Source organism: Hyperolius riggenbachi, chromosome 10 (assembly GCF_040937935.1).
Source record: "Hyperolius riggenbachi isolate aHypRig1 chromosome 10, aHypRig1.pri, whole genome shotgun sequence".
NCBI lineage: Eukaryota > Metazoa > Chordata > Amphibia > Anura > Hyperoliidae > Hyperolius > Hyperolius riggenbachi.
This window is the reverse complement of record NC_090655.1, coordinates 242,025,782-242,051,747: the sequence shown is the minus strand read 5'-3', so window position 1 is coordinate 242,051,747 and position 25,966 is coordinate 242,025,782. Positions and strand designations below refer to the sequence as shown.

The 25,966-nt window shown below is 45.3% G+C and overlaps 1 protein-coding gene across 1 annotated transcript; it reads right to left on the bottom strand.

The window, feature by feature from the left end:
* Positions 1-5,161: 5,161 nt before the first annotated feature.
* LOC137537003 (oocyte zinc finger protein XlCOF22-like) lies at positions 5,162-24,548 on the bottom strand. Its single transcript, XM_068259163.1, has 7 exons — positions 24,501-24,548; positions 20,299-20,418; positions 19,174-19,308; positions 18,967-19,090; positions 18,741-18,838; positions 15,368-15,767; positions 5,162-12,124 (listed from the first exon to the last, which is right to left on the bottom strand). Exons 1-7 carry the CDS (start codon positions 24,546-24,548, stop codon positions 11,160-11,162), a joined length of 1,890 nt encoding a protein of 629 aa, XP_068115264.1. The 3' UTR covers positions 5,162-11,159.
* Positions 24,549-25,966: the final 1,418 nt, after the last annotated feature.

The following is a 25,966-nucleotide window of genomic DNA, read 5'->3' as shown; positions in this document are numbered from 1 at the left end:
TTACACCATGAAATCAAGCTAATTAACGATTTAACAATAGTGTAGTGATAGTGAAGGGGTTAATCACTGAACAGCTTTAGGTGGTTTATCACTGTGTAAACACTTGCTAGGCCAGTAGCACTGGAGCATGTCTCTTGGTGAGCATTCACAAGCAAGGGATGGTATGTTTCATCATGGCAGCCCTCATTATTATACAGGGGGCTGGACAGTGTTCCTTTCTGTGATTGGGTGCCAGGGCTTAGGCTGGGAGCCCTCTGATTGGCTCAATGAGGTCAGGTGGGGCTAGCCAGGGTTCCCCTCTGTGATTGGTTGCTAGGGCTTCTGCTGGGAGCCCTCTGATTGGCTCCAGGACGTCATCTCCTTTGCTACATTATTTCGGATCCAGATATCCGCAATATCCGCGTTATGCGCCCAAATATCCGCAGATAGCTATCCGGATTTCTACAGAAATCCAGAATCCGAATCGGATAGCCGGAAAAATTTTGGATATCCGGGTTACCCGGATATCCGGAATCCGGATGAGCACCACTGGGCATCATCTGTTTTGGAGCTCCTGTAGGGAGGGGAGATTGCCACCGGTAATCCTGTCTGCTGATTGGATAATAATTAGCAGTCTCACCTTCTCCTGTATTGTGCTTGATCCAAACTAGACAGTCACTGCAGATGTGAAGACAATTATTTATTACAGTCCATGTTATGCCATTACTATTTTGTACAGTGTGTGTTGGGAACTGAAGTACCAGCAAGAACTGTATTCCCATTGGTTGAACTGCTAAAATGGCATAAGGGAGGTGTAATAATTTGTCACTGTGTCCCTCCTCTATAGAGAATGGCCAGACTGGTTGGAGCTGAAAAAAGGCTGTGGTGTAGAACAAGGCACATATAGGGGTTGATGCATGAAAATGCAGTAATATAACTGAGCGCAGACAGCACACGGCAACATTACCATTACTAACGCCAGCCTTGTACCGTGAGTTACCCCCAGTCTTCGAGTATCACAGGGTTGCTACAGTAACATGTATTACCAATGAGCGTTGTACTTGAGTAGCACGTACTCAAGTACAATGCTGGCGGATGTAATGGTAAAATTGTCGTGTCTGCGCACAGTAATATTACCGCACTTTCGTGCATCCTCCACCCCATGGAAACATGCTGACTTCAACGATAATGTTCACTCTCTAAAAATATAGACAGAGATTTGTTCTTATAAAAAAGCTACATTTATTACGTTTCAGAAAATAGTTACAGCACAAGAATCATTTATGAGATAATTACATAAAAACATAAGACAGAGTGATCAGATGATGGCCATGCATACTGAGTGATACAGCAGGACAGCGTAATAATGGGCAAGGCCTGGCAGCCATGATGGAACAGAGGGGGCGGGGTCAAAGCATAATAATGGGCAAGGCCTGGCAGCCATGATGGAACAGAGGGGGCGGGGTAAAAGCATAATAATGGACAAGGCCTGGCAGCCATGATGGAACAGAGGGGGCGGGGTGTTACATAGAACAGGGTTATAATCAGCTAACCAAGAAAATATATCAAGAAACAAAGTATTGGTTATGAGAATGACATAATCAAAGTATCATTTCTGTACATTACCATCTCTCTCTCTCTCTCTTCCCAGCCATACAGAAAGTGATCTGTAGAGCTACTGAGCTTACCTACCATAACCTCTTGGTGCAGAATTCTATCTTGCCACCCCTTCTCCAATTATAGTCTATCTCCCTCTAAATGCTGGACACTAATGGTGCCCCTCTGAAGCCTAGCATAGCACTCTCTAAAGTCTTAAAGGACAACTGTAGTGAGAAGAATATGGAGGCTGGAGGAATATTTGTTTCCTTTTAAACAATACCATTTGTCTGGCAGCCCTGCTGATCTATATGGCTGCAGTAGTGTCTGAATCATCACACCAGAAACAAGCATGCAGCTAATCTTGTCAGATCTGACAATAATGTCAGAAACATCTGATCTGCTGCATGCTTGTTCAGGGTTTATGGCTAAAAGTATTAGACACAGAGGATCAGCAGGACAGCCAGGCAACTGGTATTGCTTAAAAGGAAATAAATATGGCAGCCTCCATATCCCTCTCGCTTCAGTTGTCCTTTAAGCCTTCTACACACACTAGATGGCACTTGGCTGAGGCAGTCGGTTGGGGCCACCTCTCCGAAGAATCTAGTGTGTGTACAGCGGTCTCAGATCCACATCAATGGGCAGGAGTCACAAAGCTTTTTCACCTGTTGGCCTCTGTTTTCAACTTATCTATATTAAATTTTTAAGCTCCCAAAGAGCAAAAATACAATATAGTTAAAGTAAGAAAAGTAATATTGAAATTAAGTTTATCAGGAACAACTTACTTTGAGTAACACAAAGATAGAGACAATGAGAGCCCAATATAGTCTAGTATGTTCTGGTAAATGGGTAAGTAGAGGTAAGTATGCAGATATACTCACAAACATGGATTACCGTCCAGGTAACCACTATCACAGCAGGTGGGGAGATTAGACCTGTCCCCACTCAGGATTAAGAAGTCGCTTTCTGTAGATAGGAAATAAAGGGGCAACGCCCCTCCACCAAGGGTGGACACAGGAACTGTAAATGCAGACAGAGGCGCCGTTAGAGTAAGGCGCTGAGCTATGAAGCAGACTTGTATGAGTATATGCTCCAATTTTTATTGCCTGATGAAGCGTGAGATGCCTGCGAAACGTGTTGTACTTTCTGGCGTATACAAATAAATTCCTTGTTGTTTTGAATGTATACATTTTTTGTGTGTCTGCTTAGGGGAGGCAAGTCCATCTCTGCCTCCTCTTTTTCGAACGTTTTTAGTCATTTTACTCTTTTGGCGCCTCTGTCTGCATTTACAACTTTGAGTGATTATTTTGCTTGTACAGTAAATGTGCTGAAAGGTTATTTTTATCAATTAGGTGATAAATAAGTCACTTATGAGAAGTTTAGTGAATAGAGCCCATTGTGTTGGTGAGTGATCTGTGTACAGCAGCCCCCTGAACTCCCTCTTTCCCTATGCTTCATGTCGTCACCCTTGGGTAGATGTCCTGCCCCCTCTACCCCATAGGACCTTATGTTTATAAATTTCAGCCCCCCTCCTTCCTCTCCAGTCTTTTGTCCTCGGTCACTTCACCCCTATGGACCTATAACGAGCAGGAGAGTACCTTTTTGTGGTATTATCTTTTTATTTTTTACCCCTACCTGGCTGGTTCTTCTGGCCTTCCACTAGGTGCCTCTACTAGTGATGCCCCGGTATAGCTATAAATTAGCTGAGGTGGGGCCCCCGTTTTCTGCTGGTCTTTCGGAGGGTGCGGGCTGGAATACTGGCTTAAGGTATAAATTACCCATAATATCCCCGGTATACATAGATGCCTGATACATTTGTATCTTTTAAATAAAGATCAATACCTAGCGCTTGGGATCCTTCTCCTTCTTTCCTGTCCTCGCTCTGGCGTGCGCTCCATCTGGCGGCTTCCGGGAGTGGTTACTTCCGCCCAATGCGCTCCATTACTCTAGCCCAGCTCCGACGACCTGGATGACGTCACTTCCGGGACGCGCGATTGGCCGGATTACAGCCGGAAGGTCGGGGGGCGGAGCTAACTCAATTTAACTCGCGCAGAGCGCCATTCGGCTGGCTTTCACTGAGGAGTTGCAGTTGTGGGGGCGGGTTGCCTGCCTCTACAGTTTAGCCTCCAGGATGGACACCCAAGCGGCAGATGCTGCTGTACAAGGTATGATGTGCGCTTACGAGCATTAGATGCCTACTATACTTAGATATAGTGGCTAAGTGTCTGTGCTGTTTTATAGATTGTACATTTCTCTATCTTTTTTCTTCATCCTTGCAGCGACGTCTTCTGCTGCTTCTATGGATCCCAATGCAAATAAAACAGACCAGCGTCGGGCTGACAGGTAGGGGTAGTATAAGGTAGGTTCTTGCCCGATTACTATTAGAGTGCTAGACTGAGCAATCTTTATTTGTTTTCACAAACCGCCCTACGAAGCATACAAAGAAATCGTCATCAAGATCAAGGTCACGTTCAAGAAGAAGAAGCTCCTCCTCTCATCATAGGCGTGACAGGAGTAGGTCACGAAGAAGACACAATTCAAGGTCCAGACGCAGATCAAGATCGAGAGAAAGATCGTCTAAAAAATGCTGGGCCTGTTGAAAGCCGGTTCTTCCAGGGAAAACAGTATGCAGAACATGTTTTCATGAAATGTCAAAGGAGCCGGATCAAACGCCAGTAGATGTATCCAACTTGATTAAACAGGCGGTTCAGGAATCAATGAAGGAGTATATTGCCTCTCTTCCGTCTATGCCTGCTGATTCAGCGGGCCAAGCTCAAGCTGCCTGTTCGGAAGACCCAGAACAGCTAGATGTGGGTTTTGACATTGCATTAGTGGAACCATTCGTTTGCGCTGTGAGACAGGCGATAGAATGGGATGATGAAGACATAACTGATACTACGGATAACCCCAAAAAAACACAAGCAATACTATTCTCATCTCAAAAAGAAGGTGACACCTTTTCCTCTCATGGACAAAATAGCGGATATGATTAGAGAAGAATTGACAAGGGCAGAGAAAAAACCTCCTCTCCATAATAGACTGGCAAAACTATACCCTATGCAGGACCAGGATGTGAAACAACTGGACAACCCACCGACGGTGGACAATTCAGTTGTAAGGCTTGCCAGACCAACTACCTTACCGAGGGAGGCCGATGTCAGTTTTAGAGATGTGATGGACAGAAGGATAGATTCTGAACTTAAGAAGATCTACACTACTGTGGGTGGTTCTGCCAGACCGGCGATTGCCATCACTTCTGTTTCCAGAGCACTTAGAGTTTGGATAGCTAATATAGAAGATGCAATTAAAGCTGACGCTGACAAAGAGGCAATAATAACAGGATTAGAGGATCTAAAGTTATCGGCGGATTATATAGAAGCTGCGGTGGACGTGGTGAGATGCTCCGTCAGAGCAATGTATTCATCAGTAGTGGCAAAGAGAGCTCTATGGCTCAAAGCCTGGGTGGCCGACCCCTTGTCGAGGCAGGAATGGTGTAAGATATCATTCGACGGAGAACATCTGTTCGGAAGTGAAATGGACACAGCCATACAGAGGGTGACGGGGGGGGGGGGGGGGGGGGGGGGGGGGAATCGGGGTTGATACCTCAGGATAGAAGGAACAGACGGCCTAATTTCCAGCAAACTAATACTGGGTTATAAGGACGATTTCCACAATCAAAATTTGTACCAACAAGTATACCGAGATCTGCAGACAAGCTGAAAATTCTGGAGGATTACACACAAACGCTATTAGTAAAGAAAGTGATAGTCCCAGTTCCGGAATTGGAGAGAAAGCTTGGCCTCTATTCCCCCTTATTTTTCGTTTTGAAGAAAACGGGCAACTGGCGTCCGGTGATGGACCTAAGATTTCTCAACCAACACATCCAACTGCGAAGATACAAAATGGAGACCCTACAATAGATAGTCTAGTGCATAAGGAGGTCAGATTGGATGCTTTCTGCGGACCTGGATGACGCATATTTACTTATCCCAATCGCCCCTGCCTCCCAAAAATATCTAAGGTTCGCAGTGAGGGAAAACCACTATCAGTTTACATGTCTCCCCTTTGGGATATGTACAGCGCCACGAACGTTCTCCAAAGTCCTCCTGGCAGTAGTAACTCTTCTTCGCAGGGGCGTAGCAATAGGGGGTGCAGCGGTAGCGACCGCATCGGGGCCCTTGGGCCAGAGGGGCCCCAAAGGGCCCTTCCTCAAGTACAGTATTAGCTCTCTATTGGTCCTGTGCTCATAATAATCACTTCTATATATACATTGAGTAGTGGTAAACATTAACAAGCTCTTCCCCATCCCCTTCTTGCTCCTCTGACACTGTAGTTGCCATTGTCAGGTTTTGGTGCGCCGTATTAATTGTTATGTATAGAGTGCCTGGGGGGCCCCATTGTAAAACTTGCATCGGGGCCCACAGCTCCTTAGCTACGCCACTGCTTCTTCGTGTTCAAGGTCTTCGCATCTTTCATTATCTAGACGACCTGTTACTGGTGGCACAGGACTTAGAAATGATCAGACAACATCGGGAGAAGTTACTGCTCACGCTGAAACAATTTGGTTGGAAAATCAATATGGAGAAAAGCCAGTTAGAACCAACCAAAGTGATGGTGTTCCTGGGAGCTTTACTAAACACGGAGAACAACTCAATATCGTTACCTCGAGAGAAGATGGAGGCGGTGATAGCCAAGACTCAACATATTCAGTCATTGAGGAGCCTACCGGTGAGAGAATGTTTGAGCTACATAGGGACTCTAACATCTACTATTCCGATGATCCGATGGGCCCACTGGCATATAAGGCCTTTTCAGTGGGGCTTCCTAACCCAATGGGAGAGGAACAACTTCAATCAAGCAATAACCTTAACCTCTCTGATGAAGAACAGCCTATCATGGTGGACAATAAGGGAGAATCTGTGCAAATACCATCTCATCCAGCCTGGGCAACAGATCACTGTTACTTCAGACGCCAGTGCCAAGGGCTGGGGGGGCCCACTGCGGACAGTTGATTGCTCAAGGCCGGTGGGAGACACCTCAAAATCACACTCCGGCGAACTTATTAGAGATTCGGGCGGCTTATCAAGCATTGCTGAATTTTCGACACATAATTTCAGAGAAGACTGTATTGTTAAAGATGGACAATTCCACAGCAGTAAGCTACCTCAGGAAGCAGGGCGGGAACATGGAGTCTTCAACTACTGCAGGAAACAGCCAAAATCTTCCAATTCGCAGAACTGAACATTTGGGACGTGAAGGCAATTTACATCCCAGGGGATATCTCAACACTACGGCGGACTACCTAAGTAGACACACGATTCACAACAACGAATGGTGTCTTTCCCAGGAAATCTATCAGTGGGTCTGCAAAACTCTAGGGGAGCCGGACTTAGACCTTATGGCCACGCCCCAGAATACAAAATGCAGCAGATTTATAACCAGGTACCGGTGCAGCAGTGCCTTAGCGGTGGATGCAATCACAGCACCCTAGGACTCCAAGCTAGCATATGCATTTCCACCAGTACCCCTGATTCATCGTCTTCTACGGAGATTACTTACAGAGAACCTAACACTGATAGCAATCATACCACATTGGCCCAACCAACCCTGGTTTCCTTTATTGTGGGAGATGAGTCTTCAGCCACCTCTACCTCTACCCTGCAGCCACAACCTTCTATACCAGGGAGTGATATATCATCAGAATCCAGAGAGACTGAGCCTGATGGCATGGAAATTGAAGGGCAAAGGCTGAAAAAAGAAGGTTGTTCAGAAGCAGTAATACAAACCATGTTACAATCGAGGAAACCAACCACTAATACTACCTATAAAAGGGTGTGGAATAGATTTGTTATTCAGGCGGCTCAAAGTAAAGGATTTAATCCCATAAATCCCGAACTTCACCACATACTTGACTTCTTACAAGCAGGTTTGGATTTAGGCCTAGCTTATCACACTCTAAAAGTACATACGTCAGCTCTCTCAACGCTTACGGGAATTTCTTGGGTGACGAACCCGTTAATTAAACTATTTATGAAGGCAGTTCTCAAATTGAGACCACCCAAAAAGACAATATTCCCCAAGTGGGATTCACCACTGGTCCTGGAAGTTTTCTCTTCACCTCCTTTTCACCCTACTGAAAGATGTAGTCTGTGGCAAAAGACACTAAAAAACGTCTTTTTAGTGGCCATGGTTTCTGCTAGGAGAGTGTCAGAGTTGCAGGCATTGGGATGTAAGGAGCCTTATCTGACAATATTTCCAGACCGTGTAATCTTAAGACCGCTACAACAATTTCTCCCAAAAGTAACAACGTTCCACTTAAATCAAGACTAGACCTTGCCTGCGTTCAGAACAGATGATATGGAGCAGTCTCATCCTTTAGATGTCGTGCATGCGATAGAGGTATACCTGCAATCTACGGCAGACTTCAAGAAAACTGAGAGGCTATGGACAGTACCTAATGGATACAGGAAAGGGGAGCCAGCTTCTATACGAACAATCGCTTCGTGGCTGGTGAAAGCCATACAGATGGCGTGTAGAACTCTCAATCTAGATCTGCCTGAGCAGCTAGCGGCACACTCTACTAGAAGCCTATCAACATCGTGGGCGGCATTCAACAATGTGCCAGCAGAAAAAATATGCCAGGCAGCTAACTGGTCTAACATCCACACATTCATGAGACATTACAGGGTTGATATGACTTCACAAACATCTGCTTTGTTTGGAAAAAAACTGTACTGTTGTCTCACACTGAATAATTAAGTAAACTTATTGATTTTGTGCACAGCAAATTTGGTCTCCCTCCCTTCATTCTTTCTTCCTAGTTAAGTCCCAAGGGTGACGACATGAAGCATAGGGAAAACAGAAAATTGTTACTTACCGATCGGTCATTTTCCTTTCCCGATGCTTACATGTCGTCACACGACCCCTCCCTTCTATTGGCTTCAGTGATCAAGGCTTACATAGCCTAGAGAGGTAGGAGGGGGGCTGAAATTTATAAACATAAGATCCTATGGGGTGGAGGGGGCGGGACATCTACCCAAGGGTGATGACATGTAAGCATCGGGAAAGGAAAATTACCGATAGGGAAGTAACAATTTTCCGTTATCTCACAGCCAGAAATCAGTCTATTGGATTGACTGGGCCAAGGGCATTGTTCTCCCCACTCACCCCGCCCACTCTGACAGCCCCTCCTCCTCCTGCAGAGCAACAGAACATGTCGCTAGCCTGGAGGGGTTTATTCCAGCCGCCGCCTCTCATGTGATCGTTAGCTCTCACCTAAGCTTTGTATACAGGCTAGATTGTCACACAGGAAACTATTCTCATGCATAATGCTGCTCCCAATGCGGTCAGACACACAAGATGTCTGCCTGCAACGTTATCACACAGGTGCATCTCAATAAATCAGAACGTCATCAAAACGTTTATTCATTTAAAGAGGAACTTTAACCCAGGATTGAACTTCATCCCAATCAGTAGCTGAGACCCCCTTTCCCAACGAGAAATCTTTATATTTTCTCAAGTAGACTATCAGGGGGGTCTACATGGGTGATATTGTGGTAAAACCCCTCCCACAGTGTGACGTCATGACCAAGACCCTGACAGGTTGCCGTCTGTGAACCTCGTTACATTGTGGGAAATAACAGCTTTTTCCTACTGCCAAGCAAGCAGCATCTCCCTCTGCGCACAGAACTCTCAGTAACGAACATTCTGTACAGATCACCTGGCAGGACTAAAGATGTCACCACCAGGAATACATTTCAGAATGTAAATTACAATTGAAATTGACAGATTCCTTGCACACAGAGTGATATATATATTTCATGTGTTTATCTCTTACAGGCTTATGGCTTACAGGTAATGAAAACCCACATTTCATTATCTCAGGAAATTACAATAACATAAGACCAGAAAAAAAATATTTTTAGTACAGAAATGTTGGCATACTGAAAATGATGTCTAATTACACACTGAATTGGAGTGGAAGCACAGAGTGAGTTTATAACCTGCTTTGTAGTCACATTACACCCCTATTACAGCTCACATTCTCTGTGTACATAGTGTATTTATACCTCATTACAGACACACTGTGACATGTACAGCATCCCCTCATACACGTACAGCAGCCCCCTCTTCCGTGTACAGCAGCCCCATTTCCCCTGCACAGCAGCCCCCCTCCAATGTACAGCAGCTCCCACTCCTATGTACAGCATCCCCCTCTTCCATGTATAGCAACTCCTCTTCCATGTACAGCAGCACCATCTCCCATGTACAGAAAACCCATCTTCCATTGTACAGCTGTCTCTCTCACATGTACAGCAGCCCTCAATCCCATGAACAGCTTCCCCATCTAACATGTACAGCTTTCCCCTCTTCAATGTACAACACCCCTTCTCCCACACACACAGCAGCCCTCTCATCCATATACAGCAGCCTCCTCTTCCATGTACAGCAGCCCAATCTCCCATGTACAGCAGCCCAATCTCTGTACAGAAGCCCAATTTCCCATTTACTCCAGCCCCATCTCACATGTACAGCAGCCCCATCTTCCAAGTACAGCAGCTCCATCTCCCATGTACTGCAGCCCTCTCCCACGTACAGCATCCCTATCCCATGTACAGCAGCCCTCTCCCATGTATAACAATCCCTCTCCCATGTACAGCTGCCCTCAATCCCATATAAAGCATCTCCATTTCTAATGCATAACAGACCCTCTCATGTGTAGCAGCCTTATCTCCCAAGTACAGCACCTTCATCTCCCAAGTAAAGCACCTTCATCTCCCATGTACAGCAGCCTCATCTCCCATGTACAGCACCCTCCTCACCCATGAACAGCAGCCCCCTCTCAAATGTACAGCAGCCTCATCTCCCATGTACATCAACTTCATCTCCCATGTACAGCAGCCTCATCTCCCATGTACAGCAACTTTATCTCCCATGTACAGCACCCTCCTCACCCATGAACAGCAGCCCCCTCTCATATGTACAGCAGCCCCATCTTCCATGTACAGCACCCTTCTCTGCCATGTAAAATTGTTTTCTTCATAGCATTTCTTTAAAGTCACCTGAAGTGAAAAAGATATGGAGGCTGCCACATGTATTTCCTTTTAAGCAATACTGGTTGTCTGGCTATACTGCTGATCCTCTACCTCTAATACTTTTAGCCGTAGCCCCTGAACAAGCATGCAGCATATCAGGTGTTTTCTGACAATATTGTCAAGTCTTAAAAGATTAGTCGCATGCTTGTTTCTGGTGTGATTTAGACACTTCTGCAGCCGAATAGACCAGCAGGGCGGCCAGGCAACTGGTATTGTTTAAAAGGAAAAAATATGGAAGCCTCAATATCACTCTCAGGTTCCCTTTAAAGTTAGCTTGATTCCAAATCGTAATGAAGCAATCTAGTCTGGAGAATGTTATACGTTTTGTTATTGTATGGCTGCTCCATGCAGAGCTGAATCATCCACTAGGCAACCTAGGGACAATCCTAGGGCCTAGCGTTCATCCCCCCGAGCCCCTGTGCCCACCCACGTGTACCGCAAACAGAAGGCGGTAGCCAAAGCTACTACTACCTTGCTGAGGGCCACATTTCACCACAATCCCATCTCCGGCTCCATGGCTTCAGTGATCTCACCTGTGTGTCTTGCCATGTGTAGAAGAAGGCTGTTTTTGCGGGTAAAACATTTGCCACACTCTGTACACGTAAAAGGTTGTTTGCCTATGTGGCTTCTTTCGTGTGCAGTAAGATTATCTTTATTTGGGAAACATTTCCCACACTCTGAGCATGAAAAGGGACGTTCCCCTGTATGGACTTTCTGGTGACGTTTCAGCCTATTTTTTTCATAAAAGCTTTTCCCACACTCTGTACATGGAAAGGGGCGTTCCCCTGTGTGCACTTTCAGGTGACGATTGAGCCTGCTTTTTTCATTGAAATTTTTTCCACACTCTGTACACGAGAACGGACGTACCCCTGTGTGAACTTTCCGGTGACGATTGAGCCTACTTTTTTCATAGAAAAGTTTTCCACACTCTGAACATGAGAACGGACGTTCCTCTGTGTGAATTCCCTGATGTATAAAAAGCTCTCTTTTCCTTCCAAAACCTTTCCCACACTCTGAGCATATAAATGGCCAATCTCCTGTGTGACTTATCTGGTGCGTTAAAAGTGCTCCTCTCTGAAAGAAACCTTTCCCACAGTCAGAACAAGAAAAGGGCCAATCACCTGTGTGACTTCTCTGGTGAGTAAGCAGGCTTGATTTCCGAGTAAACCATTTCCCACAATCTGAACATGAAAAAGGCCGCTCGCCTGTGTGAGTTAACTGGTGTGTAAGACAGTCTCTTTTGTCAATAAAACCTTTCCCACACGCTGAACATGAAAAAGGCCACTTGTTTGTGTGACGTTTCTGGTGTCTACGAAGATTTCTTGAAAGATTAAAACTTTTGCCACACTCAGAACAAGTATGGACGTCTGTGCCCTCATGTGCCTGATGTGGCATCGGTGATGCGTCACTCGGATGAAGATGTCCCTCTAAAGAGTTCCCAACATCATGTCCATCTGTTGGGTTGGAAAATTAAAAACCATATCAAATCCCTGACATAAAAAAAGGATGCACATACTAATACAGAGTACACCAAAATCAACTGTCAAAAACTGGATCACACTGTTGGTATACTGAGGATAGTTTTACATTAAGGAATGGAGATGGGTCTTTCATACGGTGTACAGTATCTCCTCCTCATTTGTTGGTGCTATGATGTTATACTGAGGAATGGAGATGGCACTTTCATACGGTGTACAGTATCTCCTCCTCATTTGTTGGTGCTATGATGCTATACTGAGGAATGGAGATGGGCCTTTCATATGGTGTACAGTATCTCCTCCTCATTTGTTGGCGCTATGATGTTATACTGAGGAATGGAGATGGGCCTTTCATATGGTGTACAGTATCTCCTCCTCATTTGTTGGTGCTATGATGTTATACTATGGAATGGAGATGGGCCTTTCATATGGTGTACAGTATCTCCTCCTCATTTGTTGGTACTATGATGTTATACTGAGGAATGGAGAAGGTCCTTTCATATGGTGTACAGTATCTCCTCCTCATGTGTTGGCATTATGATGTTATACTGAGGAATAGAGATGGACCTTTCATATGGTGTACAGTATCTCCTCCTCATTTGTTGGTGCTATGATGTTCTACTGAGGAATGGAGATGGGCATTTCATATGGTGTACAGTATCTCCTCCTCATTTGTTGGTACTATGATGTTATACTGAGGAATGGAGAAGGTCCTTTCATATGGTGTACAGTATCTCCTCCTCATGTGTTGGCATTATGATGTTATACTGAGGAATAGAGATGGACCTTTCATATGGTGTACAGTATCTCCTCCTCATTTGTTGGTGCTATGATGTTATACTGAGGAATGGAGATGGGCCTTTCATATGGTGTACAGTATCTCCTCCTCATTTGTTGATGCTATGAAGTTATACTGAGGAATAGAGAAGGACCTTTCATATGGTGTACAGTATCTCCTCCTCCTTTGTTGGTACTATGATATTATACTGAGGAATGGAGATGGGCCTTTCATATGATGTACAGGATCTCCTCCTCATTTGTTGGTATTATGATGTTATACTGAGGAATGGAGATGAACCTTCCATATGGTGTACAGTATCTCCTCCTCATTTGTTGGTACTATGATGTTATACTGAGGAATGGAGATGGGCCTTTCATATGGTGTACAGTATCTCCTCCTCATTTGTTGGCGCTATGATGTTATACTGAGGAATGGAGATGAACCTTCCATATGGTGTACAGTATCTCCTCCTCATTTGTTGGTACTATGATGTTATACTGAGGAATGGAGATGGGCCTTTCATATGGTGTACAGTATCTCCTCCTCATTTGTTGGCGCTATGATGTTATACTGAGGAATGGAGATGGGCCTTTCATATGGTGTACAGTATCTCCTCCTCATTTGTTGGTGCTATGATGTTATACTGAGGAATGGGGATGGATCTTTCATATGGTGTACAGTATCTCCTCCTCATTTGTTGGCACTATGCTGTTATACTGAGGAATGGAGATGGACCTTTCATATGGTGTACAGTATCTCCTCCTCATTTGTTGGTGCTATGATGTTATACTGAGGAATGGAGATGGGCCTTTCATATGGTGTACAGTATCTCCTCCTCATGTGTTGGTACTATGATGTTATACTGAGGAATGGAGATGGGCCTTTCATATGGTGTACAGTATCTCCTCCTCATTTGTTGGTGCTATGATGTTATACTGAGGAATGGAGATGGGCCTTTCATATGGTGTACAGTATCTCCTCCTCATTTGTTGGTACTATGATGATATACTGAGGAATGGAGATGGGCCTTTCATATGGTGTACGGTATCTCCTCCTCATTTGTTGGTACTATGATGTTATACTGAGGAATGGAGATGGGACTCTCATATGGTGTACAGTATCTCCTCCTCATTTGTTGGTACTATGATGTTATACTGAGGAATGGAGATGGGCCTTTCATATGGTGTACGGTATCTCCTCATTTGTTGGTACTATGATGTTATACTGTACTGAGGAATGGAGATGGACCTTAACCTCACATGGTCACAAATATCAAGCCTCAGATGCCCCTATCCTTCACTTTATCATATAACTAAAACTTCTCTTTACACATCACTAACTTGTTCCTCTTCACCTTATCTCAGTAGTCCTAAATCTAAGAGCTTATTCAGTCTAAACTGAATATTCGACTGATCTTCTTCTCATTTATATTTATAATTACCTTCTGGTCCTTTATCTTCTGAATCAATCCAGGAGCCCCGTGTCCGCCCCCTTGCAGAAGAGTCTAATGGAACTTTCTCTATCTAGGGATAGAGAAGTGCTAAGGACCTTTTCTACAAGGGGGTGGTGCTACACAACAGAGTTCGGCAGACAGGAGGCTCCGGGAGTGGTTCAGAAGATAAAGACCTGGCAGGTAATTATATCTTTATATCAGAAGAGAATCCATAGAATGCTTAAAGTGTACATGAGGATTCCATCAAGGGTGTATTTATACTTACCTGGGGCTTCCTCCAGCCTCCGTTATCCGTTCCGTTATCTTTTAACCCTCCCCAGTAATCTAGGCAGTCATACGCTTCTGCGCATACGTGGCCCAGCTGCACAGTGCTACTGCACAGGTAGAACGCTCTCCCCAGTGGGAGCGTGATGGAGTAAGCGTGCGCCCGAGCCCACCAGAGAGGATTCGAAGATCACAGAGCCACCGGATAGGACGGTGAGTTAGCCCACAAACCTCGTGTGGCTGGAGGACGCTCCAGTTAACTATAAATACACCTGGTTTACTTTAATTTAGATGGACTGGGGTCTTTAAAGGAAACCACAACTGACATGTGGCATAATGAGATAGACATGGGTATGACCCTCGCTGATAAGAATTTCCCCCTTTTTTATCTCTTTCTTGCTCTCAGAAGCCATTTTCTTCTAGGAAAGTGTTTTATAGTTGGAATTTCTTATCAGTGAAGGTCACACTGTAGTCACTTCCTGTCTGAGTCAGGACTGAGTCAGCCACTTACATACCTGATATTTACCTCTTTCAGGCAGAGAAAGAAAAAAAGGAACACAGCATAGTTATTTGTGTGCTAGGCACTGTGCATACCCATGTCTATCTCATTATGCCACATTTCAGTTGTGGTATCCTTTAAACATTGTATCTCCCATTACTCCAATCTAATCTCATCAGAAGAAAATAAAAACTATTTCAGCATTTGGTGTTTATAACTTACCTGTGCTAATATTCAGAGGACAATTATCTTCAATAGTTTGATGATCACTTGTTACATACGCATCTTCTTTATTTGTCCTCAACATTTCACCTTCCTCCATAGAGAGGCAATCATCTCCCTCATACGTTTCTTCTTCCTCCTCTTTAATTATCCTCACCATGACACCCTCCTCCATAGTCTGCTGATCACTCCTCACACACGTCTCTTCTTCTTCCCCCTTAATTGCCCTCATCATGTCACCCTCCTCCATACACTGCTGATCACTCTTCACATACGTCTCTTCTTCTTCCTTTTTTATAGACTTTATTAATCCACCTTCCACTGCAGATTGCTGTTGAAACTTCACTTGAGTCTCTTCTTTGTCTACAATATCATTTTTTAGATCAGTCAAATCTACACCCTGTATTCAAAAAATCAAGAGAACATTTTAGAAATTTACAAGTTAATTTACAAAAACCAAAAAGAATATCATTTCATAGACTTGGAGATCGGAGGGGCTGGGGGGATGCCGCTGAGCAGCGGCTATCATGTAGCGAGACTTTGTCTCACTACATGAAAAAAAAAAAAAATTAAAAAAAAAAAAAAAAGATTTGCTGCCCCCTGGCGATTTTTTAGCAAACCGCCAGGAGGGTTAAAATGAAACTGAAGTGAGGAAACTTGCTTCAGGTTAGATACTTACCTACAGTGGCTTGCAAAAGTATTCGGCCCCCTTGAAGTTTTCCACATTTTGTCACATTACTGCCACAAACATGAATCAATTTTATTGGAATTCCACGTGAAAGACCAATACAAAGTGGTGTACAGGTGAGAAGTGGAACGAAAATCATACATGATTCCAAACATTTTTTTACAAATCAAAAACAGAAAAGTGGGGTGTGCGTAATTATTCAACCCCCTGAGTCAATACTTTGTAGAAACACCTTTTGCTGCAATTACAGCTGTCGGTTTTTTAGGGTATGTCTCTACCAGCTCTGCACATCTAGAGACTTAAATCCTTGCCCATTCTTCTTTGCAAAACAGCTCCAGCTCAGTCAGATTAGATGGACAGCGTTTGTGAACAGCAGTTTTCAGATCTTGCCACAGATTCTCGATTGGATTTAGATCTGGACTTTGGCTGGGCCATTCTAACACATGGATATGTTTTGTTTTAAACCATTCCATTGTTGCCCTGGCTTTATGTTTAGGGTCATTGTCCCGCTGGAAGGTGAACCTCCGCCCCAGTCTCAAGTCTTTTGCGGACTCCAAGAGGTTTTCTTCCAAGATTGCCCTCTATATGGCTCCATTATTATTATGTATTGTATTTATAAAGCGCCAACATATTACGCATCGCTGAACATTAATTTAGGTTGACAATATTTAGGGGTGACATACAGCCATATGACAATACAGGAATACAAGAAAACCAGATCACACAGCACAGTATGAGTACCAGGTAATGCTTAGTCAGTCACTGGATGGAGCATAGAGATTAGGCAAGTTAGGTTCACTCAGATGCATAGCATGGGTTCACAGTAATGGAGGTGCATGATCAGGTAGGACACAAAAGGAGGAGGACCCTGCCCAAAGGCTTACAATCTAGAGGGAGAGGTAAGGACACGAACGGTAGGGGACCAGAGTTCAGCTGTAGGTTTAGAGCACTTGTGAGGGGTAGTAGGCCAGAGTGAAAAGGTGAGTTTTGAGGGGTTTCTTGAAGATGTTGAAGGAGGGGGCTGCCCTAATGGGTGGAGGTAGGGAGTTCCATAGTGTTGGAGCAGCTCTTGAGAAGTCCTGGAGGCGTGCATGGGACTGGGTGATGCGGGGGGCAATTAGGCGAAGTTCATTGGAAGAGTGAGCGGCTAGGTGTGTACCTCTGAGTAAGATCGGAAATGTAGATTGGACAGGTTTTGTGGACAGATTTGTAGGTCAGACACAGTATCTTGAATCTGATTCTGGACTGGATAGGAAGCCATCCATCTTCCTATCAACTCTGACCAGCTTCTCTGTCCCTGCTGAAGAGAAACACCCCCAGAGCATGATGCTGCCACCACCATATTTGACAGTGTGGAGGGTGTGTTCAGAGTGATGTGCAGTGTTAGTTTTCCGCCACACATAGCGTTTTGCATTTTGGCCAAAAAGTTCCATTTTGGTCTCATCTGACCAGAGCACCTTCTTCCACATGTTTGCTGCGTCCCCCACATGGCTTGTGGCAAACTGCAAACGGGACTTCTTATGCTTTTCTGTTAACAATGGCTTTCTTCTTGTCACTCTTCCATAAGAGCCAACTTTGTGCAGTGCACAACTAAAAGTTGTCCTATGGACAGATTCCCCCACCTGAGCTGTAGATCTCTGCAGCTGGTTCAGAGTCACCATAGGCCTCTTGATTGCATTTCTGACCAGCGCTCTCCTTGTTTGGCCTGTGAGTTTAGGTGGACGGCCTTGTCTTGGTAGGTTAACAGTTGTGCCATACTCCTTCCATTTCTGAATGATCGCTTGAACAGTGCTTCATGGGACGTTCAAGGCTTTGGAAATCTTTTTGTAGCCTAAGCCTGCTTTAAATTTCTCAATAACTTGATCCCTGACCTGTCTGGTGTGTTCTTTGTACTTCATGGTGTTGTTGCTCCCAGTATTCTCTTAGACAACCTCAGAGGCCATCACAGAGCAGCTGTATTTGTACTGACATTAGATTACACACAGGTGCACTCTATTTAGTCATTAGCACTCAGCAGGCAATGTCTATGGGCAACTGACTACACTCAGACCAAAGGGGGCTGAATAATCACGCACATCCCACTTTGCAGTTATTGATTTGTAATAAATGTTTGGAATCATGTATGATTTTCATTCCACTTCTCACGTGTACACCACTTTGTATTGGTCTTTCATGTGACATTCCAATAAAATTGATTCATGTTTGTGGCAGTAATATGACAAAATGTGGAAAACTTCAAGGGGGCCGAATACTTTTGCAAGCCACTGTATGTAGAGGGAAGACTGTGGATACCATAGACCCTTCCTAGTCCACTCTCTGTCCCGCTGTTCCATCTTTGTCCCCTGTTGAAGTTATTTGACCTGCAAGGTATAAAACCTCTTCAGCACTCCTCATGTAGCCTTCAGGAATACTTGCATCCCCGAGTACTTCCAAAATCGAGCACATCTGTACTGCGGATGCATCTTTGGAAACACTCAGGGATGAGTTCTTCCCAGGGCTGCCAAGGAGTACCAAAAACACAGCCAGTCATGTAACGTCAGTGAGGAACGGCACTGGAACAGCAAGAAGGACCGAGGACTGGGAAGGCTTTATGCCATCCAGAGTCATCCCTTTTCTTAGGTAAGTATCAAACCTCAAGTAAGTTTCCTCACTTCAGCTATGCTTTAAACCCTCAGTTCCACCTACCTGATAATGGTGGGGGATGGTGTGATCTTCCTGTGGGCAATCCCAGAAATAAAGAGGACCTGTACATATCTCTGGTGGGTAGCTCTTCCTGGATCCTTCTGTAGAAAACACACACACACACACACACTGAATGTATACTGTGTCTTCATGTAATTATCAGAGGATGGGGGATCTAGGTGGACCCTCCATACTGCTCTCTATACAAGAAATTAAAGTCTCCTCTTACCCGCTGATGTGGGGGGTGGCTGGTTCTCCATCATGATGTCCTTGGAGAGGTCTTTGTGTCCTTCTACATACTGCCAGTCCACCTTGGAGCAGAAGGTTAGGACATCCTGACAACCTATAGGAACCTGACATACACAATGACAGTCACCATCCAGACATTTCCCTTGCCATTACTGGGCAATGTCCAATAATTCCCAGCACTGCTCACCTCTCCCATCAGCAACTCAGTCATCTTGTTGATTACTTGCAGAATCTTCTTCTTCATGTTTCTGTCAGATACCAGGAAGTGAGGTGGAGGAACTGTGATTGTCACCTGATCACCAGACTTCACAGGAGGAAATCCCTGTATTGAAAAACCACCAGCAATGTTATGGGACCTCCCAGAATCCTCCTCACCTCTCTGGCCAGGACTGTGCTTTATTAGTAGACATAGAGTGATGTCATGTGACATTCCACAATGTTACTCATCACTAGTGTTAGTGTTCAAATCCTGGTTTCTGAAGTAGGAAACACTGCACTCAACACTTCAGCACCTTACCCAGCGGACAAAGTCACAGGGAGGTCACTCACATGTGGTTCACGCCACGCCTCATGGGACTCCGATGCTTCCTCCTGAAGTGCAATGTGGACTGCAGTCTCGTGACCCTGTCTGCTAGATAAGGTGCTGAAGTGATGTATGCAGCGCAATCTGGGTTTCTGAAGCTGTAAATCCTGTGTTTGTAAATGAACCTGCGTGTTGGTGGGGACAGGCCACAGCAGAGAGTGTTAGCTCACCTGCAGTATGTTACCACGTCAACAATATGCTGCTCACCATCATCCTGAGATCTCTGCCTAAAAGGGAACCTGAAGTGAGAGGGATATGGAGGATGCAATATTTATGTATTTCCTTTTAAACAATACCATTGCTTGGCAGTCCTGCTGGTCTATTTGGTTGCAGTACTGTCTGAATCACACAAGACACAAGTATGCAGCTAATCTTGTCAGATCTGATAATAATGTCAGAAACACCTGATCTGCTGCATGCTGGTTCAGGGTCTAAGGCTAATGGTATTAGAGGCAGAGGATCAGCAGAGCAGGCAGGCAACTGGTATTGCTTAAAAGGAGATAAACATGGCAGCCTCCATATCCTTGTCACTTCAGGTTCCCTTTAACAGCTGGAAAGGAGATGTGTCGGGGAGATGGAAGAGCAGTGTGCAGCACATTAGCGAGAGGCAGCTCTGTGTCACGGCTTGTACCTGCCAATACACAGGTCCAATTCTTCCTTACCAGTCTGATGAGGTGTATGTTGGATTATTAAGAGTGATGTCACATTACCTCCCAGAACCCTCCTCACCTCTCCGGTCAGCAGGCTGATGATCTCCAGGGTGAGGTTGAATATCCTCTCAGTCATGTGACTCCAGTCCTCGTCCATCCTCACTGGTGTGGTCATGTGATCCATACAAACAGTCCTTATCTGTAGGCAGATAACAACATGAGAATTATCTAGACTGCAGGAACCTGGGCTGTATCAGGGCAGGAAAGTATTACATGTGCCACACACTCTGCATTGTGGAGGCTGAGGGTTATACCTTATGATACTAAAGTAAACCTGAAGTGAAAGAACAAAACAAGACACTAAGCACCAGATCCATAGAAGTGGAGATCACCTACATCAGAGCTAAGGTGCAGGCTGTACAGAGAAGCCTCAGGGACAGTCCAGCACATAGAGGAGGGGCGTAAGACACAGGCAGGGACAGCAAACACTGAATGGCACAGCCACATGATGTAGCTTGCATTGTGTACAGCAACATCTGCACAGCATAGGACGTCTACATCCAGATGGACAGACAGGCTCTGGCCAACCAACCAGCTATCAAGGTAGTAGACAAGGACCAGAAGACAACAGTGGTGACAGATGTGGCAGCTCCAAGTGACAGCAACATCGGGGGGAGGAGAATGAGGAACTGAAGTAGTACCAGAGCCTGAGAGAGGAACTAGAGAGACTCTGGAGGGTGAAGACCAAAGAGGTCCCAGTGGTGGCAGGAGTAGTCATTGCTTTCACTCCTAAGCTAGAAGATTGTCTCAAACAGATGTCAGGAACATCAGAGCTCTCTGTGTAGTGATAGGAACAGATAAGACTCTGTGCAGAACTCTCCAGCTCACAGGCCTCTGGTAGAGGAGCTGGGGATAAAGAAGACATAACATACCGTATATACTCGGATACAAGTCGACCTCGTGTACAAGTCGACCCCATTATTTGAGCCTCTTAAACTGGATTTTTTTAGAGGCTCAAGTATAAGTCTACCCCTCAAAGTTAATGGCTGCACTTGGGGACTAGGAGGGGTTAATGTCTGCACTGCGTAAAGTATTGTGGCCATGAATCCCTCCTGGCCCCCAAGTGCAGCCATGATTGTCTCTCCCCCACCCTGCAGACTGCATGGCACTTGTGACAGGGGACATTGATCCTCCTTCTCACCCACCATCACCCAAAGGGCAGCCACCTCTCTCTATCCCCCCCCCCCCCCCCATGTAATTTAATGCAGAGTAATACTGCAGCAGAAGTGAAGTGGTTGCCGGAGGCTTTAATGAGAGGGCACCTTTCTCTCTCTCCCTCCCTGCTGTGCGTGCACTAGTGGCCGGGTATTGAGGTCCTCCGTAATCCCCGCAGCAGAAGGGAAGTGGTTGCCGGGGACTTTAATCCTCCCTCCCTCCATCACCCAAAGTGCATCCGCCTCTCACTAACCTCCCCGTGTGTAATTGAATGCAGCGAAACATCGCAGCAGAAGCAAAGTCATTTCCCTTCCAGCGCCGGTTGCCATGCCCGCTCATCTTCCTCACTCACACCGCGTCATGTGACTTCGGGAGCCGGCGGTACGTGCATTAGCGTACCGCCGGCTCCCGAAGTCACATGACGCAGTGCGAGTGAGGAAGATGAGCAGGCATGGCAACCGACGCTGGAAGGGAAATGACTTTGCTTCTGCTGCGATGTTTCGCTGCATTCAATTACACACTGGGAGGTTAGTGAGAGGCGGCTGCACTTTGGGTGATAGAGGGAAAGAGGATTAAAGTCCCCGGCAACCACTTCCCTTCTGCTGCGGGGATTACGGAGGACCTCAATACCCGGCCACTAGTGCACGCACTGCAGGGAGGGAGAGAGAGAAAGGTGCCCTCTCATTTTGGTTATAAGTTGTTAAATTTAGGACTACTCGTGTATAAGTCCACCCCCCCCCCCCCACTTTTATACTATGAGTTAGTCCTAAATTTCTCGACTTGTATCCGAGTATATACCATACTCCCCAACCGCCCCGTTTTCGTCGGGATTCTCCCGCTGTGGGAGGCTTGATCCCCCCTCCCGCGATAGCCTGCCTGAGTCCCGGGCTGAGAAGTCAGGATGGGGAGCGGCAGAGCGATCATAGAGAACAGAACAGTCACTGCGGGACTTCCTACACAGAAGTGAGCAATGACGTCAGTTACAAAGCCCGGGTGATTTGCTCTGCTCTTTGCAAACGTGGTGCCTGCTTCCCCATACATCTCCTGTTGAATTCTGTCCTCCTCACTGTCTGCTCCTAACTAATGTGACATGCGGGGTCCTCTGCCTGGCTGTCACGCTCTAGCAGCGGTGCCCTCTGACCTTCCTCCCCCCTCTCTGCACAATCTCCAGGGGAGGGGATGGACACTGGCTGCTGAGACCTGCTGGAAGATAAGGCACAGGCAGAAGCTGGGCACACAGGATCATGTTACAGAGGAGGACTGCTATCTCCTATCATGATCGTCTTCCCTCCGGTGTTGTGTCTGAATGCGCTGCCTTTGGATTTGCGCTGCCCCGCATGCGCAGTAGGAGACTGTGCGGCCACAGTTCCTATTGAATTATGCTGCTGATGGTAAAATACTAAATATCTCTGCTTCTAAACATCCCACACTCCCCAAATTTTCAGGGTAGGGAGGGAACCCCCCAATTACCTCTATGCCAAATTGTAGCCCCCGAGACCCACTGGTTCCCGAGATAGGTTTCTCTAATCTATCTCCTGAACCAGCGGGGCTCGGGGGCTGCAATTTGGCATAGAGGTCGTTCGGGGGATCCTCTCCCTACCCTGAAAATTTGACGAGTGTATGATGTGTGGAAGCGGAGATATTTATTATTTTACCATCAGCAGCATAATTAACTTCACACTGAGCATGCGTGCTACTCAGTGTGGAAGGGAGCTTCCGGGCAGCGCAATCAGACATTACACCGGCAACAGTGCTGTAAGGTCTGTGCCCTCCAGTCATAAATGATCCAAATACATTGCCATAGCTCCCCTCTTTGGGAGCCCTGTCCTTCTGTCCCTCTTTCTTCCTCATTTGTCCCTCTTTCAGGACTTCGTCCCTCATTCTGTGTAAATATACAGTATATATTATTTTTTTTATTTTTTTTTACTAAAAATGTGATTGACTCTAAACTTTATTCCCATCCTTTAAATTGATATAGTACTAATTTTAAAATGTTAATATGATGGAAAATGAACCAGGATAGAAAGGACCAGTGTGGTTTGAATTATAAAACAAAATATTTTTCTTATGAAATCTTTAAGGTATGCCTGACTAGGGGCGTGGCGGGGGCGTGATTAGGGGTGTGGCAGGGCGTGGCTTAAGTGTCCCTCTTTCTCATCTCAAAAAGTTGGGAGGTATGTATATACTATACACATACCTACTAACTTTTTGAGATAAGAAGGAGGGACACTATAAGACACGTCCCTGCCGCACCTCTAACCAAGCCCCCTCCACACACCTTGCCATGCATACAACAAAGAATTCAGAAGCATAGCTCCCAACTGTCCCTCTTTTGGAGGGACAGTCCCTCTTTGGGAGTCCTGTCCCTCTGTCCCGCTTTCACCCTCATTTGTCCCTCTTTCAGGACTTTGTCCCTCTTTCTATGTAAATATATATATTTCTCTACTAAAAAATGTGTTTGATTGACTCTAAACTTCATTCCCATCCTTTAAATTGATATATTACTTAATTTTGAAATGTTAAAATAAAGGAAAATTAACCAGGATAGAAAGGACCAGTGTGGTTTGAATTATAAAACCACATTTTTCTTATGAAATCTTTATCATATGCGTGACTAGGGGTGTGATGGGGGCGTGATTAGGGGTGTGGCAGGGGTGTGGCTTAAGTGTCCCTCTTTCTCATCTCAAAAAGTTGGGAGGTATGCAGAAGCAAAAGATGTAGTTTTATCATTCAGCCCACACTGGTGTTTTCTAGCATCAGTAGTTTCCCTCCATTCATTCCTCATTCATCAACATTTGAAAACAAGAAATGTGTCTATTTGAATGATGGGAATAAAGTTTAGAGTCAATTAAACACATTTTTAGTAAAAAGAAAGATACAAATATTTACACAAATCTGTAAAAGAGGGACAGAGGGATTTGGTTCCCAAAGAGGAACTGTCCCTCTGAAAAACGGATAGTTAGAAGCTATGTGTACACATCCATATACTGTATGTGTATAACAGTAACTGCTAGTGATGGGGGAGGGATATAAGGATAACTAGGTGTAAATATAAAATACTCTTACCTCTTCTGCTGCCAGTCCCAGCAATGTCTCCTCTCGACTTCCTCCCATTTCATCTATGGCTTCTCGTCCGTGTCTTTCATTCCGCATAAAAAAGTGACACCACCATCTTGTGGAGAATAAATGAACTGCAGGCCGCATAAACAGTTTTTGTTCTATAGTTTGATTATTGAGTTCAGTACGATGTTCAGATGTGGCTGCAAGGACTGTGTGTGTATAGTCAGGCAGCGGTCACTCTTATCCCTTCGAATTCTGGCTGCAATTTTTTACGTTTTTGTTTTTTGGTTGTTTTTTTGTTTTTTTTTTGCACTTCTGCTTCTGCGCTTTGTGAATTTTTCATTTCCGTTTTTTCTATTTTTTTGTGCGTGTTTTGTATGCAATGTTTAGAACATACCAATGAAGTTCATTTTCATAAAAAGTTATGTCATTAACCTTAAAGGGAACCTTAACTGGCGGGGAAAAACTGGCGGCCAAACGCGTCATGCGGACGCGCTTTACGGCTCTTTACGACGGGGAATGCGGAAGAAGATGACGCTTTGCCCGAGGACGACTGGCAGTCGTCCGAAAACGAAACTTAGCGGGGGAGGGAGACCGGAGGGCACCGAAGGACCGGCGCGGGCACAGGACGGCTGCAGGAGGCTTGGGAAAGCCCCCAGGTAAGTGAATTATTTTTTCCCCGCCAGTTAAGGTTCCCTTTAAACTCAAGTGATTTTTCACAAAAAGAATGCGATTTTTCTGAATTAACATTAACTTACATTACATGTGATTCTTACATTGCTTGCAAATAATGCAGCACTGCTAAGCGATTTCAAATGTAATGCCATTGATTTGTATTGGATGTGCGGGGAGCGCAAATTTCTCAAAAACACAAACCGCACACAAATTCTGTAGTGTGTGAACAGCCTCAAGCTCAAACTCGGAAAAGGAAATTATGTTAGTGTTAGATTGTATGTAAAATACCTAGTTTCTCTTTTCAGGTTTTATTGCTGTTTGGTTTTCTGATTTGGGAAAGTCTCTTTCACATCCATCTTGTCAGGAAGTGAGTTAATCTCTCCAGTAGGGACTGATAGTGCATGTGTTCCAGCTGTACCTTTACGGAAGGATATTCACTATTGTGTAATCAAGTTCCTCTGTCACTCCTTCCTCCTCTATTGTCCACATTTTAGATCTAATATAGAAGGCTACATATGCACTGGCATAGAGTCCAGGGTTACAGGGGTCATAAGCTCATGCACCAGCCTATTCACTGCTGGTGCTACATTTGATGTGCTGTCGCATCGGTGTGACACGGCACACACAGTGGCCAGGGCTGGATTTGGAGGAAGGCCATCTATGCCATGGCCTAGGGCACCAGCGTAACAAGGACAGGTAGTCAGGCGCCCACACAGTAGCCCCAGTGTAGCCCTTCCACGGCCGTCCCGCTGTGTTCAGCACATGCATACTGCAGCCTGCATCTGTGTGGTGCGGGC

Bases quoted from the DNA above. Each gene is read 5' to 3' on its own strand.
- LOC137537003 (XM_068259163.1), bottom strand. From the start codon at position 24,548: ATGGGAGGAAGTCGAGAGGAGACATTGCTGGGACTGGCAGCAGAAGAG. The intron at 19,309-20,298 runs GTGAGGAGGGTT...TTTTCAATACAG, and splicing joins TCAGCCTGCTGACCGGAGAG to GGATTTCCTCCTGTGAAGTC. The intron at 19,091-19,173 runs GTGAGCAGTGCT...TGTGTATGTCAG, and splicing joins CTGAGTTGCTGATGGGAGAG to GTTCCTATAGGTTGTCAGGA.